General features: G+C 38.8%; 2 protein-coding genes across 2 annotated transcripts in view; both read left to right on the top strand.

Annotated features, from left to right (window-relative positions):
* The window catches only part of SOGA3 (SOGA family member 3), a gene marked incomplete at its 5' end in the record, with an annotated part of 40158 nt that extends 38076 nt beyond the window's left edge, over nt 1-2082 (top strand). Inside the window, one exon of the mRNA XM_033054989.2 lies at nt 1982-2082. The remainder of the gene's footprint in view (nt 1-1981) is intronic.
* A 7173-nt stretch (nt 2083-9255) lies between these two features.
* KIAA0408 (KIAA0408 ortholog) lies at nt 9256-16858 on the top strand. Its single transcript, XM_033054990.2, has 4 exons — nt 9256-9446; nt 9587-9666; nt 10851-12225; nt 13987-16858. Exons 1-4 carry the CDS (start codon nt 9387-9389, stop codon nt 14155-14157), a joined length of 1686 nt encoding a protein of 561 aa, XP_032910881.1. The 5' UTR covers nt 9256-9386; the 3' UTR covers nt 14158-16858.
* The last annotated feature ends 439 nt before the right edge of the window (nt 16859-17297 follow it).

A 17297-nucleotide genomic window follows, 5' to 3' on the forward strand; every position in this document is an offset into this window, starting at 1 on the left:
AAGATTCCACGTAGCAAGACAAGAGACAGGGAGTTAGCAACATTAAAGACACTAGAATAATAGCCTATGTTGATGTATAAGAGCAAAAAAATATGTCTGAAGAGTCTGCCTCCATGTGCAGTAGTGCAGCTGTGCTGGCTTCAGGGGGGAGGCAGTGCTCTGATGCCTGGCCTCCAGCTGTGAGCTCAGTTCTGCTCTCAAGCACTCCAGCTTCACTCCCAGCCATGTCAGCTAGCACTTGAGACCTAACCTCACAAAAGAGAGTCATACTGTTTCTTTACATTTAAATCCTCAGAGTTTAGAGTCTGGGGATTTTCTTCAGGAACATGCAGTTGTGTACTTGGGGAATATTTGTTCAATTTTTAGATCATCTTTACAATTTTCACACATAGCCCAAGTACCATTATTTAAGTTACATGGGAGCAGAATAAGCATCTAATTAACGTATTCACTGAGACCATATAAGGAGAAAAAATGTGTTTTCTCTGAAACCTGGTTCAGTATTTACTATAAAATGCACCCAGAGTTAAAATCCTTATACTGGATTTTATCATGGATTTTATCAGATAAAAACTTACTGTTCCAACGAGGAGAGTGCTGACTAAGCAAGGGATGTGTGAATCCTCATATTGTGCCCTTTTTTTCACTGATCCTCTTGTTATCAAGCTGCACTGCCCACAAAAACATGTTCCTGCTTAGGGCATTTCAAGACATCCGTCTGACAGCAGGATTTATCCAGTTTTATGCTGCCTGAATCAAATATTTTGTAGCCCTTCTCCAGGCACACATGGGGCAAAATGCTCCCTGAAAGCTGAATGTGCTGCCTGTCTCAGTTGCTGCCTGCAGACACCCCCAGGCACAGGTGCCCAGGAGGGCGATGCATGTGAAGCCTCCTCCCAGGAGATCTCTCTCAAGGTGCCAAAAAATGACAGCAGTTTAACCCACAGTGCAGCAGGGAAGTGACCACGAGGGACCTGAGGAGAGAGCTGGGTTCCTCCTGCCTGCGATTCAGCAGGGGGAGCAGCTGAATTTTGCTGCTCTGCCTTCGGGGTCTCCTGTGGACTTTCACTTGCTGGATTGCTTTTATCACACTCCCTTCCCGCATCCCATGCCAGCACTTGCTATGGACCCTCCTAGGGATTTATATCCAGCCCAAGGTGTTTTTGGATCTTCTTTACCAGCCTTGTGCCAGAGATGAGTTTCCCTGTTCAAGGGAGATTTCTCGTCCAACTTTGAGTGCTTTGCTTTGCTGAAATACAAAGTGAATTAACAGACTGTAGAATATGATCCAGAAACATTGTAAAGTATCAGGAATATTTGGGTATATCCCAAACAAACTGTTACTGCCATTCCCAGAATGCAAGACAGTAGGATTACACAGTGCCCAATAATTCTGCATTTCATAAATGAGAGCATATTTAGAATACAGAAAAAAGATTTTAGGGAGGAATGGTTTGCTTTCAGCTCTTTAGGATAGCTATTAATCAACAAAAAACACTGCTTTAAACAAAACTCCTTTTACAAAGCAGTTAAGAAGGATCAATTTGCAAAGCTCAAAATTATTGTGCTAAAAAATATAACCCTGAAAACTGGGTCTAGAAGGCAGCAAAAAATCTTTCTTTACAGCATGGACAACAATAAAAGAAACATAAAATTGCCTGTTCTCATAGCTTTGATATTAACACTAGCTGCTTTGCAAGCTTTAAAAACTGGACTGCACTATAAAACCTAAAAATGTCCTGGACTTGGAGTTGTTTACACAAAATATGAGGAGATATAAAGTTACAAAGCTGGGGGTTGGAAGAGATGGCTTTAAAACCATCCTCCGTGCACTGACGTCACGTGGAAGCCAGCTGCGGGGATGATGCTGAACGGAACTGCTTTCCAGTTTGCAAAAGTTAAGGATTTATTCCAAGAGAGTTGCAAATGCCACCCCAGTTGAAAGGTTGTGTCTTGCTTAGCTTTCTTACTTCTTTTAAAGATCAAGATTCACAGAACAGGATCCCTGCTAGCTGTGTGTTTCATTGCTTTCTCTGCTGCCTGGAAATGGACTGAAATACTCCTAAAGGATTTCTTATTTTATGAAAGGTATGGTTGCAGTTTATTTTGAATCAGTGTTTTTGAAAAGTTAAGATTAAAAACTAAGGCAAATTTCTGATGTGGCAAACAGTTATGTAAACCCTCCCTAAATCCCTCTTAATCTTATTTATATGTAATGTGAAGTTCTTATATGTTATATATAGTCTTTAGTCTTATAGTTCAGATAGTTTTTTCAGTGCAGGCAGAGATACATTAACAGAACAGGGATGACAGCATTGTGTACACTTAAATTCTTTCTTTCTTTCTTTCTTGCTTACTTGCTTGCTTTCTTTCTTGCTTTCTTTCTTGCTTTCTTTCTATTTTCTTTCTTTTCTTTAACTTTATTTTTTTCTTTATTTTCCTTTCTTTCTTTTTTCTTTCTCTTTCTTTCACTCATTTCTCCCTCTTTGCTTTCCCTTCTCTTTCTCAACTGTACTGTCTTTTAATGTATAAAGTGCATGTTATCATGACACATGGCACACATTTATAATTGAACAAATACAGATGTTTACAATTTTCTTAGTCATACAAAATACAGCACTTATTTGGAAATATAATTTGATTGGATTTTTTTTCTGTAAAAACAAGGGAAGATTTGTGTATTTGAATGATTATACGCATCCAATCTGAAAAAACTCTGTTGAAAAATAACATCTCAGCTGATGTCAAGCAGATTATTTTCATAAGTTTCTAGAGGTTGTTTGCTAACTATTTTGTATTTTTAATATCTGGCTAGAAAGGGCAAGATATGGGGGAATAATGACTAACATCAAATAGTTGCTTAAAACAGTTTTTTGCTTGAGAGGAAGAAGGGCTAAAGGATGAGTTAAGGGAAAATGCAGCTGGTGCAGACAAAATTGATTATTTGCTTAATTTGATTGCTGTAATGAGCTTCTGACCTTGTCTAGGACACGCAGAAATTGCCAATACTGCAAGAGCACAGATATTGTTCTGATCCACAGAGCAAATGATAAATTGGCATTTTACATGCCTTGGGTTGCTTTAGCCAAGTGAAATACCTATGGGGAAATCTCAGTGCACTATATACACATACGGTGTATTATCAGGGCTGCACACTGCACTCTACCAAAATAACCCCAAACAAACCCAAAGGGAACACCAAGAAAAGAAGAAAGTGGGGGGAAAGAGAAGTAGAAATGGAAGTCAAAGTCTCTGAGGAACTGATCCACTGTACAATAGCTACAAAGCTGTATAGTCATCTAGCTGCTAACATCAATAAACGGGAGTTTTCTTCTCCGAATTTATGTCAAGAGGAAATCAGAGAAGCCTAAGAAACAATACAAGCCTTTTGTGAATCTTAGAGCTACAAGTGACCATCTGTAACTTCTGTAACTATCCTCTTTCAAGACTTGATTTCCTTCTGTCTTCAGTCTTTTTTATAATCAGAGTACCATATGAGACAATTTGAAAATTGTTAAATTGAGTGCCAACATGGCAATAGTAGTTTCCAGCACTAAGGAAATGCCAAAAGCCTTTTCAATGCTTTATTCATGCTTGAAAGGAGTACATATCTATTCTTATGTGTGTAAAAACAAACATGCTATACAGTATTTACCTTTCTAGTAATATGTGGCTGACTAAAGCAAGGTCATTATTACTAATAGTGCACTAGCAAAACCACCATTTGTGCAATTTGTTGACAGATTATGTCTGCCTGTCTTGTTCATGACTGTACAGCATTTACACATGGGGGTTTTTTTAAATTTTTTTTCTAATGTGTGTTTGTATAAGAATTATACTGGAGCAGAGATTTGACTTCTGTTTATTTCTCAGAGGTGTCCTGAAATGTTATAAAGACATAAAGGCAGAGAAAAAAAAAATCAAATGACGGTGCTAAAAATTGCAACCTTTGAATTAGCGAAGTGAGAAAGTACTGCAATATCCTTAAACTTCATTAGCAGTAGATGTTTAGATTGCAATAGATCTTAAGTGTAATAGAATTTTTTTTGCAAGTTGTTTTTGGTCAATGCTTACTGGAGTCTGGCACAAAACTGAAACATTGGCCTGGAGAGGTGCAGTCTCTGTAGCTGGCTGCATTCCCTAAGAGGCCACGAGCAAACCAGTACTTGGCTTCTTTTTTGATGAGAATTCTGTGCTGTCTTTCAGCAGCTCCTAGTTTCAAGGAGTTTTATGGTTTTGTGAAGTTGCTCTGTATGTTTTTAGGCAGGGGAAAGAAGAAGGGTTTGAAATCTGTAGGTAGTTGAGGAACAGATTATCATTTCAGAGCTCCAAGGCAGGTGCTTGAGGCAAGCTGTTCCACAAGTCCTGAGTTAGGGCTAGGCCTGTGATGGCTTTGGTGATCCTGTGGAAGGACTTCCTATGATCCAAAGACCTAAGTAATCTGTTTGGTTTCATCTGAGTTCTACTTACTTGCACATGAAAGAAGCTGACTCCAAGTTTGGCATTGTCTTCCCAGTCAGCTGAGATAAAGCAGACACTGGCAAATGGTGATTACATGGTAGCCACAGCTAAATCAACAAGTCTTGCCAGTAACATACGGGATGGGGAAGAACTTTGCTCAGGAATGAATTTTTACATATCATAGAAAATGTGGGCAGTAAGATCAGCAGTTCCTATGAGTTGACAATCACTGATCATCAGTCAGGGAAATGAACAAATTGCAGAAAGGTAAACTGGGCTTACTCCTAGTTAACTCTCTGATAATTCAATTGCCCTACCTATTTGATTTCTGGCAGGAGAGGAAAGCAATGCAGAGACATTTTATGACTAGGACTAGATTCCATGGCCACCTAGGTAACCCGACAACTGGCTTTGAGAGCTGAAGTTAACAAAGTATCAACTCCTGTGTACCATGCATTATATCACAAGAGCCATCATAACTGAATGAATGAGTGTTATTTCAGCCTTGCTGCCATAGTAAATGTGCTGATGGAAATGGGGTTTCTAGTGTAAAGCCTAAGAAAGCAAGAGGAACACCAGGCCCATAAGATTTGTAACTGCTTTGCTCCAAAGTCAGATATGCAGTTCTAAAATATTTCCCTTGAAACTTTCCTATTTAGTGGTTCAATTTTATTTTTTTTTCATTTACAAACACTAAGATGCTAAGGACTTCTGAAGGGGAAGAAGAAATTGAAGCACTAAATAGTCAATTATTCTGAGAAGGCTTTTAAACTAGATTTGAGTTAGTGCTATTGGAGAATTTTTCTAGTTTGCCCCATGCTGACCCTGAAACTAACATTTATAGATTTAGATTTGTAAATCCAAAATTCTTGAACCCTTTTTGGTGACCTTCTGTCCCTCTATATAGATGATTTCTACTGTATATGTGTTTGTACCTATTATTTGCTTTCCTGTCCTGTCTTCCTTCATGAATTCCAAAGCATTCATGTAGTCAGGAGAATTTCCTGCATATATCAAGTTTGAAGTCCTCAATTGCCAAAATAATGTACCAGTCCTTGTCGTGCTCCTTGCATGTGTGCAAGGAGTGCATGAACAAACATGATACTTTTACATTGGCAGTTGTCTTTTGAACAAATATAAAAATAGCTTTCCCCCTCAAGGGCAGATAGTGCAGGAGCCCAAGGTCCTGAAGTGCCATTCAATATTACATGGACTCAAATTAATTGAAAACACATTTATAGTGAAGAGTAATGGCAAAGATGCAAAGTGATCATGGTACAGAGCCTGCTGTGGCAGATGTTACTGAAATCTGTGATGCTGAATGTGTTCCACCTCCCGTTTTCAGACTGGGCATCTCTGCCTTTGGGTTTATGTCCTATAATGCTTAGTTCATCCATGTTTGAGTTACTCTCCAGACAAATTTCAAGCAATTGTGTAATACTCCTGCAAGCTCTTTTCAATTATTAACTTTGGGAATCTTCTTGGTTGTCTTTGTTCCCTGAAAGCTAGAATAAAACATAAATAAGACTTATTCTCATAAACTTCCAGGAAACATCCAGGGAAGAGAGAAAAAAAGCAGAGCTGTCTTTGCTGTTGCACAGACTTTAGCCATGGACCTGCATGAACTGGAGAATACCGAAAGGAACTGGAATAAAGAGAAAATGGAATTGCTGGAGAGATTTGACAATGAAAGGAAAGAATGGGAATGTCAATGGAAACTCATGCAGAAGAAAATAGAAGAGGTACTTTTAAACAAAAATCAGAGCACTATCATTTTCACTTGGGGTAAAGTGCCATGGAGTCACTTCTTTTTTTTTTCTGTATTCTATCTTATTTCTTATGTGTCACTAGAAGTTTCTAACAGCTGATGGTAGGATGCAAATCCTAGGATTAAGCAGTATTTGCAATTGCTCATTTAATAGTCATGAATACAAGGTAGGAGGTGAAATGTGGCTTTGTGAGCTATGAGGTTATTGGTTGTACATACTACTGACAATTCAACTGGCAAGAGCCATGTTGGTTATATTACACATGCTTTTTTTGAGTGAATACTGAACAATCTGGGGTTTAGAAAAATTCATATTTAGTAACAAAAAAATTTAGGTATCATAATTATCTAGCAAAAAGGCTTTAGATGGCACAGGCCTGCTAGGACAAATGGTAATATTAAATATATCTATTAAATACTGCATGATGCAGAATTATTCTGGCTAGAACCTGTTCCTTTTATGGATGACTCTTGGGAGAGAAAACAGGTACATTAAATAGCATGAAAGTTCTGAAACCACTTGTGTTTACACATACTAGCAACAGTCCCTGCTATTTGAAATGCATCTCCTTCCAGAAATAGTCACATCAATTATTTATTATTCTTTTATCCCCAAATTGTCCCTGCAGCCAAACCCTCTAGCACTCTCTAATGCATTAACTGAGTCTGCTTGGCAGCCTATAGAGGCAAGTTTTTTCATTAGTGAGCTTTCCACATGGAGTAGTTTCCCTTGCTCTCTGCCAGCACTGTCCTGTGGCTGAGCAATACAGGAATGTATGGCAGAGATTGCTCACATTAAGCTGAGAAGGAAAATGGTGAGAGCCAAAGGAGTTGCAGCCATTCCTTGCCCATTAAAGCAGCTTGCTGCAGAGCTCCATAATGTCAGCTCTTATATTTTACCTACAATTCTTGCAGACTTTGGTATGATGGTCTTTGCCACATTTTGTCTTATGTGTTAGGTCTTTTCTGTGCAGTCTTCCCTAATTTCACTGCTAAGCTGAGAAGGCTTCAAAAGTTAGTAATGTGATCTGTATGTGTAGTTGAATTTCATTTTCTTAGGTATAAGAACTGATTTGGAATGACAGTAATGAAAAGCTGTTCTGGCTATTAGTAGACCTGACAATGTCAGCAAGGACTGTTTTCATCGTATTCTTTATTAGAAGGGAGATTAGGAAAGCATGACAGAGACAGAAAAAGCAATAAAGAAATGAATGGAGCTGAGGGGAAGAGAATGAAGCAATTTGCTGGCTACTGCAGGGCCAAACAAAACTACAGATTATACTCCAAGGTTACTGGAATCCTAAGGTCCCCTCTTAAACTGTGACTGTAGCTGCTGCCGATTTCAGATGCCTGACATTTCTTCTCCACGAGCCACAGGGCTGGAGAAAAGGAAATAGAGACACTTTTCAGATGCCATTACCTGTAGAAGGATTTCCTCAGTAAAACTTGAGCTCACTTGTCATCTTGCATTTTAATTTGACAGTTTTCTCTAGTCTACCAAACCTAATTTAATTTCTCCAGGAAGACTTGTGGTGTTTAGGAGATTATATTAATGGAGTGGTATCCTTCCATCTTGCTGGTATGCTGAATCCATATGAGGCTCTTATTTCTTGGAAATGGCAAAGTTCAGCCCTCAGTTTCCATGAGCAGCTGGGCTTTAGGAGTGAAATCTGAAAACCCAGGATGAGGTCAAGTGTTAAGTCTTGAACATGAGAATACTTTGAATCCACAGCACTATCCATGAAATGGCCACATGTTCTGCATGCTGTTATTCTTTCCACCATCCTTCCAAAAGCTGTTGTGATGGCCTTGTGCAACTGTGAGAGGGCAGGCAGATGGCAGGTCAGAGGTGTCTGTGTGCTTTCTTCGTGAGAGCAAGTTAAGAATGAATGTTTATAAAGAGCTGTGGGATTCTTGGCACTGGAAATTATACTGTAAGCAGAAGAGATTTTTATGAGGTTGCCATTTTCTCTAATTTATAATTTACCATGGTTCCTACTTTGAATGTGCTGGGTAACCAGAATTAACACATTTTTATTTAGTAATGAAGCCACTGGATCTCAGCAGATAGCATGAAAGAATAGGGTGAAAGCACATTGCCAGATAATACCATTCTGCAGTACTGATTTATCATTCCAGTCATAGGGAAGAATTCCACTTGTCTGAGAATTGAAAGAGTCTGCTCTTGTGCAGATGGCACTGTATTTAATGAGAATTCACTTCCTCTCCCTTAAATAATATGCTTTAATAGGCTGTAACATAGTCAGAACACTCTCTTTCCATCACATTCCCCCACATTCCCTATCCATCAGATCACACTTTGTCCACCACATAGCGTGCTGATATTACTTGGAAAACAACCACGTGGCTTTCGGCTCAAGGCAGGGCCAATTATCTCATGAGATCTCTTCCAGTCACAGCCATGGGTGGAAGCCATACATTAAAATTATGGCAGGGAGTTTGAGAATAGTAACAGTCTTACCCTGTGGCAATTGTGGTGTTTGAATTATCACACTAGGTCACTTAGCACTTTCCTACTAACATGTTGAATTTTTCTAATCAGTGCTACTGAGTGATTATATCATTCAAAATAGAAGATAAATATGGGGACTTTGCCATAAAGTTCGTTACAATACCATGATTTAATAGAAGGTTCTATTGTCTTTTCAGCTTTACCAGGAGGTAAAACTTAGAAGGGAGAGCAATATGACTGTCCATGATAGCAAGGCCATTCAGAGCAAGGTGCTACAGCTGTCCATGCATTCCCCTACTTCACAAGAGAGCGATACAGTGGAGCTGAACCATCAACACAATGTGGCAAATGACAGAATGGAGAAAGGGAGTCTGCTCGGTGTGACAGGACACAAATGGGAGGAACCCAGAGACAAGAGCAGAAACAATGCCCTGTTAATGGACAATCTGGCCTTTGAGAACCAAGAGGAACCTGAAGACAGCCTCACCATTAAAACTTCCGAGCAAAATACCAAGAATTATATTAGTGATCTCAATCTAGTAAGTGAAGTATGAGCATGTTTCAGTTACAAGGGGGAGGAAAACACTGAGGACCTTGGCCTGCCAGGTTAAATTAAAGAACCAATCTCCCTGATTTTAGCTTTCCACAAGTCACCGTCTCTACTTGCTCCTAGGTTTGCTATCAATGAGTGTCTTCTCACTGTTTAAATGTGTTAACAGCATGCTCTTTACCTCTGTTCATAAGGTAGGGCTTTTTAGAATCTTTTTCTTATACTACTTCCCTCTACTCTGAATCTTAAATGCAAATGACCACAAGTTTCAAATTAATTCTGGAGATGTAATTTTAAATGTATATATTAAAGGACTGTTTTTATATTTATAAAGGCTCTTAAAGAACTTGCCCGAGTCAGTGAAGAATTATGCAGCTATCAAGAGGAAATTCGAAAGAAGTCCAATCACAGAAGGTAAAAACATTTGGACTTCTTATAATAGAGGAAGGAAATTAATAATGCTCCTTATACTTTTTGCTTTGAAGGCACATTTGCTGTTGGATTTATTAGTCAGTGGGCACTTCCTACCCTCCTAATGTTTCAGTGCTCAGCATAAAACATTCAAATGAAATATTCTGAAATATGATACAAAGGCACGTTTTACTAGCAAAATTGATTTTATATACAGAACCTACAAATTCATATTAATATTTAGATAAGATGAAATTGTATTTGTTTCTAATGGCTCTACAGAGGATTGGGAAAATGAACAGATATCTCTGTCTGCTCTGGCCTTATTTCCATGTAGTTTTATACAACACTGCATGGGTTTGTCAGGCTGGGAATTTCTTACTTAAAGCCCAAATCTAGCCTTAAGCATGTGAGATGTGTCAGGAACTGATGATACAAGAACAGGAAGGAAGAAAGCAATAGCGAGAAGAACCACCATACATTTATACTAATGGAAAGATGACAAGTCAGACCCTGAAAAGTATGGCAAATGAACATTCCATCATCTGTTAAAAATTCAGTTTTTATTGTCATCTCTAGCAAGCTAAACACCAGACTGACTCTTGAGTTGTGCAGAAGTTCTCTGATAAAACAGAACCTTCTCAGATGCTCCCAAAGATCAGAGGGATTTCTCACACTCCACCATGTGATCAGTTAAAAGTCTGTCACTAATTCATTATTTTAGCTGGGCTACTGTTTGTATCTTTAGAGCAAATGGATTAATAGCTGATGCATAACTTCTAAAGGTGCTTTCTTACCAGATATCAAAAAACAGATCTCATGTGTAAAGTTATGAAACCTAAACAAAGGATACATTGTGTCCTACAGCTTTCTTCAGTCAGTTCATAGTGTGGTTCATCAGAACAAGATCCTACTGTACTTACTGTACCATAGACAAAAAACAGTGATCTAAAAAACTCAGAAGAAGAATTTTAGTGGCAAAGGAGAGGAATAAAAATTCCTTTTCTTGACCTTTCCTCAAATTTTTTGTGTGTTTCCATTATGCTGGGCATATCAGCTGCAGCAAAACTGCTCCCAAACATTTTAAGTGGCCAGTGTTAAAACACCTGCTCCTTGGGAGAATTAATCCATGCTGAGGTCCTCTGCCTTATTGCTCATCCCTAAAACACCTCTTCTGTTATTTCCAGAATGAAGTCACTTCCTTTCCTGAGGGAATTTGAGGAAACCGAAAACACAGTTATTCTGCCTGAGATGAACCATGCGTCCAGCAATGAATCACAGACTTCAGTTGCTTTTGAAACAGAGGAACATAATAATAGGAAGAATCTAATGAGCTCCACCAGGGCTTTGAAGGACATTTCTTATGGTAGTCTTACTAGTGACAAAGGAACAGATTTCAGACCTTGGCAAAAGAAAGAAGCTCCACCAGTTCCTCCACGGAGCACTTCTCGGCACCTAGCAAACTCACTTTCTGCAGTTGTACAGCTTTCAGAAGCACCCATAAGAGATCCAGGCATCAAAAGCAATTGCAAGGCTCAGGATTGCTGGAATGGGGGGAAACTGAGGAATCCTTCACCTGTCAATAAAAATAAATCTGCAGTAGCCTGTGCAAATGAAGGGCAGGCTGTGAAAGTCCCTGTGATGGTAACTGCTGCAATACCTGTAACCAAAAATGAGTGCAATGTTCCAGCAAGTTTCTGCCACAACACATGGGCATATGATATAGGCAAACTTGGAAAAGACAATAAAAATGAGCCTTCCCCACTGTCAGCCCAAAAGAGTTGTTCAGATGGAAATATGGCCCAAAGCAACAAGATGCATCAGAAACAAAACACCAAGTCTCACAGCAGCCCTTTTTACATTAATGACTTTAATGCCCCTGCTACCTTGCACAATGATCTTTTGGAAGACACCAGGTATATTTTGGGAAAGACCCAAAGAAATGAAATGCTAGCAGCAAAGATTGATGAGTTTAATCGGACTGTATTTCACACAGATAAACGTAACAATGCTCTGCAGGAAAACCAGGTGCCTCAAACAGCATCAGAAGATCACAAACCCTGTGGTTCACTGTGTGATTCTGCTACTAGCAGGGCAGAAACTGTAAATACGTCTTGTGTTTCAAATCCCAAGCTCTCTCCACCAAAGGAGCAAGAAACTAACAACCCCAGCAAAGCTGTCAGGACAGCAGGGCAACAAAAACATGTGAATGGACTTCCAAATACTAGTGGTTATAGACACATGCTTCATGAGCATGACTGGAGACCAAGTAATTTATCCGGTCGCCCGCGTTCAGCTGACTCAAGGTCAAACTATGGTGTTGTTGAAAAGCTTTTGAAAACCTATGAAAAATCAACAGCGACTTCTCCGTGTAATGCAAAATGCTGCAAAGATAAGTGGACACGGGCAAATTCTGAATTCACCAATGAGGGTTGCGAGACACTGAGTCAGTATTTAGAAATGCTCCAGATTGAGCAAGAAAAGCAAGACTTTCCAAGGAATTCAGCCAGGCATATTGGGCAGCAGTTCAAGCAAGGAAAAGAGAGACAGAAGTTACCAGAGGTAAGGTTCATAAGAATGACAAAAACAAAACAATTCCATTTCATAACAAGCCTCAGATTCTAAAATGGGGCAGACTAACAAATTGTAAATAATTATGCAAAAATAGATACTTCAGGCTAGGTTCTGGATGAATCAGGAGCATTTCCTCTGCAAATTATAGAGCTGTGGGAGGGCAGGAGCATGTAGGAGTGAGCAGTGAAGACACGTGCCAGATTCTTATTCCTGCTGGTGTTCTGTAAAGCTAGTGTTTTGCTGCAGTGCAGTTATGCTAAGATTGAACTACTGAGAACTTCAGCCAGGTTTTAACACCCTCTCTCCTTCCTTTAGCTGACGTGTTATGTCATAAGATTTCCTATAGGTCTTAAGCAGACTTGGCCATGCCTCAAACCCTAGAGGTCTCAGATAACATTCTTTAGTACCAAGGGTGCTCCTTGGTTCAGGATTTCCTTGGAACTGCCTATGACAAGGGGTACTGTGACTCCATAAAGTTTCCTTCTCTTACTCAAGTCTCAGTTCCATCTTCTCTTGTATATTCAAGCATAGGCTCACAGAAACAGAAGAGCATGGCATGATTAATTAATTTATATTTGGCTGAAGTTTATTTTCAGAAGTTTAGAAATACTGCCTTTGCCAACATTCTTTCTTAATGAAAAAACAAACAGATGGTTTGGAAAACACTCTGCAAGTTGCAGGTTCTGTAAAAGTCCACAAAGAACATAAAGAGATATCTGTTTGAATCTCGAAAAAGATTTTGAGCTGGGAAACTTAAATGGGTTCAGGTTGTCAGCTGGTATGCGTTAAACTGTCACAAATTCACAGACTTCAGTGGAGCTATATGGATTTAAGCAGCTGAGAATCTGACCATGCAGAATTTCTTCTGCATGTCTTTCTGACAGCCTTGCTGTGATGCAGTGTCTTGCTTAAGAGGAACATCTTTGCTTCAGCATAGAAAGAAAAAAGCCATGAAGTTTCTCATTTCTTTTTCATCCCATAAACTTTTGACAGGCAAACAAATTTTCATTAATTAATACGGAGGAAAGGAATAATGACTTTTTCCACAGGCTCACATTTCATATAGTCATTTCTATCTGTAGAAGCTAAGTGTAGAATACTGCCTGACCAGGAGTAACCATTTTAGGTCCAGCAGAATTAATATCACAGAGATGTAAAGAACTATATGTGGCATGAGGCACTGGGTTTATTTTCATTATTTCTAATTTACATAAATGTAGCTATGATCAAAATTTGTTGAGTTTCCTGTGCATCTATGGCTCTGCTGGTAGACGTGACACTGTATTAACACATAACTATTCTAAATTAGTTGCCAAGTTAAACAGCTTCACACTGAACTAATGGAAACAAAGGTTCCTGAATTAGGATAAAAAATACCTGAGAAGTATGTAGATCCTGTTACAATTATATCAGATGGCATTCTGAGTTCTACACTTGGAATATTTTACAGCATTCATTGACAAAAAAACTCCCAGAAACTAAAAGGTAAGAGGAAATGTCAAATCTTGCACTATCATTTCATACGTTTCCTCGTGTCTGACACTTGTCTTCATATATTTTAAACCACAACTGGTGTGAGAATCCCTGTACATAGAAATAGCTGTTCTTTTGCATTCTGTGCATTGCTGCACTCCTTTTAATAGCTTCCAACCACCTGTTCTGAGGTCACTGCAAATGTCTTCCTGCATTCCCACTGCATTCCACAAAAGCTGTAACTTGTTAAAGCAAGGACTTGCCTTTGTGTTCTAGATATGTGTGCCAGCTAAATGTTCAAGTGAGAAGGGCTTCTCCCGTCCCGCTCGGCCAGCAAATCGACGCCTACCTTCCAGATGGGCATCCAGATCCCCATCAGCACCACCCGCTGTGAGAAGAGCAGTGTACAACTCAGTCTCCTTTCGGTCAGAGACCTCAGTAGTCTGAACCCAGAGTTGGGTTGGATGCTATTATGAAAGCTCTATGCCTCACTGTAACTGTGTTTGGTACGTGTCGTAGCAACCAGTTCCACACTGTTGTGTTTTGTCCAAGAGTGACCCCCACCACATGCCGGACAAAGTGTTCTGAATCTTAGGTCATCATCACCATGGTCTTCAGTGTTTTTATTGAGATGAAATAGCGATATCCCTGGTTTTCTCTGGGTCTTTTTGTTTTGGTTTGGTTTTTTTAATATTTCACAAGGAATTTCTTTTGAATGGCATCTTTCTTAATTTGCCAAACAATTTTGAGTTGAAACAATGTATAGTGCTGTATATTCTGACTTTTCTGCAAACAGCAGAACGTAAAGCTGTATGCATGATCATGTGTTTGTAGGTGCATGTGTTGGACTAGGAAGTATACAGGCCTGTATTTAGAAGAGACAAACTGTGCTAGTGTTGACATTGAAATTACAACCTATATGCCTACATATATATATACTTTGTGTTTATTTTAAGAAGTTTGAAATATACAGTCCTGATGACATTTATATTTTGTATATCTTTTACATAGGTTCACAGGTGTAGTATTTAATGTAAAAAAACTAAATATGCATTTTTGTGACTGATCGCAGTGATAATGCCTTGCACAATATGTATCTGAAGCAGACTAGCTTGACTGATTTGTCAGTCATGCTTCATGGCATCCTTGTTCAGATTCCTAACCCTAATGCTAGGTCAGAATTCCCAAACATATTTTTTCTGAATTAAAATATTATATGATTTGTAATACATTAGCCTTTTTCAGCACCAGAGACATTTCTGAAATGTTCTAAACCCTTTACAAAGCTTAAATGTGCCATTATATAAATAGCATACTGTAAACACTTTGGTAGATTCAGTTACTGTAACATACAATTTATGAAGGGAAGAAAAGAGTTGTATATGCTCAATTCTGTAAAACTTATTTTTCCTTCTAGCATTATACTTTGAGGTTTGGCAAAGTCAGATAACAATGGACTTGCTTAATTTCACTCAAGGCAGGAGAACAAGCACCATTGTTCCCAGTGCTGCAGTCACACTCCTTTTTTACTCTTCTCCTAGACTAGAGTGCCTGAGCCACTTGCTAATTCCCTGCTCCTGGACTGACATGGCAGTCAGTCATGATGTTTACTTGCACTGGCAACAAGCTGCATCTACTAGGGAAGTATTGCAATGAGATATGATCACAATGGTGCCCGAAATCCTGACACATGGCATTGCAACTCTGGTGTTGCCATCGCTTGACTTGGTATTACTTGCCATCTGAATGACATGCACAGAGCCTGGCTTGTTCCTTCTCACAATGTGAAAGAAGTATGGATGCTGTCCAGGCTCTGAACTTTCAGAAAGACAGTGTCCTTCATCCTGGATTTTTTTCAGCTTTTGTTAGGCTGTTGCTGGATACACAGTGCAGTAATGACAATAAATGTTACCTTTAAACATTATGTCTAGGTCAAAAGGAGTAAAGAGGCACTTCTTCAACATCAGCCTGATCTTGTCTGGCAACTTTTCTTCTTCTTCTGGAGAAACACAGTGTGTTCAAAGGAACTTCAAAAATCATCCCGGGATCCATTAATGTGCGCATCTTCTTATGTGAATGTAAAAAGGATTTCAGAGAGAGTATAGGGTTTTGTCCTAGTGAATTTGTATATGTGGCAATATAGGGAAAATTTAATGTGCTTTATTTGGTAGTGAGCAGTTGTTCTACTCCAGTCATGTTGAGAATTCACACCTTTTTCCTTCCTTTAAGGACCTTATTCTTCTTTCCTCTGCACAACTTTGATTTTGAAGAGAGCGAAAACAGGAGGCCATGTGTTCTGAGCAATAGCCTATATGGTAGTATTGGTAACAGTTCAGGCTTGCCAATACTGGAGTGAGCAGGCATTAGAGCCGTAAATCTTAATTTATCATGCCATTGTGGCTATCTGCCTGGCAAAAACTACATTCAGAATAATTTGGTCTATCTAGACTTCTGGTCCTTTGTAGGTCTATCCCACAATACATGAAGACAAATCAACAATTCATCAAAATTTACTCAGACATTATTGCTGGAAAAGATACAAGAACAGAAAATCTTAAAGAAAATTCATACAGGTTGGACAGAGACAAAAATCTGTGTGCTAAAGTGAAAAATCAAGAGTCGTAGAAATTTTTTCTGTTTGCCCTAATTTACAAATTGCACTTCATTAGCTTCCTCAGAACTAGAAAAATTAGACCTGATTCATGGTAAATTTTGAACATGGCTTAATATTCTACTTAACTATGGAAATTAGCAACCCAAAAATACCTTGCAAATTGACCTTTTGAATACCTAAGTAGCTGACCAGCTTTGAATGCCTAATGCTGAGGAAAGGGTAATATAAGAGAATCGTAAAAAAAATATTACTTCAGTCACTGTTGACTGCAAAAACACTTCTTTAAATTACCTTTATGGTGAAGTTTTGTTCTGAAAATTTGTGATGCACTTTTGTTTGAAGTATGTAACTACAAAAGCATTTCCCTTAATTTGTGAAGGTGTTTCTTTAGTTCCCTTCTGTTTCTTTGGTTGCCTCTAACATAGACTACATTGTTGAATCACAGAGAAAGGATCAAATACCAACAACATTCCCTACTGTATGTAAGTTAAATGAACAGAAGGTTTTTGAAATAAACTAACAGGTCAAGGATGAGTCCATTTTGTCAAGATTTTCTGTGTCCGTCTAATTTTAGACATTGGTTCAGATTGCCTTAAAGTATCAAAACTGGTAATTTTGGTCTGCAGAAGGCTAGTTGGAAAGCCTAACTTTAGAAAATTGCCACTGTCACTGTTTAAATATTCTCTTCAACTGCACTTGTAACAGGGCCAGTGGACTGTGGTGATTTTTTCTAGTTCCATAACTGTGGTTATTGAACCATAGTAAAGGCTTTATTCACTTATTTGCTGTAGGGGGGAAAGCTCCATTGGGCTTTCAGGTTCCCCTGTGTTGTTTCTGATAAGGAAATCTGCACATATACACACACTTGTGCAAGAAACACAAATTATTTAAGCATAAATTGACCTTCCTATTAATCCTAGTGTCACCTATGGAAGTGGTGACTCTTGTAAGCCTGTGTCTAAAATAGGTTTTA

This window comes from Catharus ustulatus, chromosome 3 (genome assembly GCF_009819885.2).
Source record: "Catharus ustulatus isolate bCatUst1 chromosome 3, bCatUst1.pri.v2, whole genome shotgun sequence".
NCBI lineage: Eukaryota > Metazoa > Chordata > Aves > Passeriformes > Turdidae > Catharus > Catharus ustulatus.

Coding starts and splice junctions, on each gene's coding strand:
- KIAA0408 (XM_033054990.2), top strand. CDS start 9,387: ATGAGTGTCTTCTCACTGTTTAAATGTGTTAACAGCATGCTCTTTACC. Junction 9,447..9,586: donor TCTTTACCTCTGTTCATAAG/GTAGGGCTTTTT, acceptor ATATTTATAAAG/GCTCTTAAAGAACTTGCCCG. Junction 12,226..13,986: donor AGAGACAGAAGTTACCAGAG/GTAAGGTTCATA, acceptor TTTGTGTTCTAG/ATATGTGTGCCAGCTAAATG.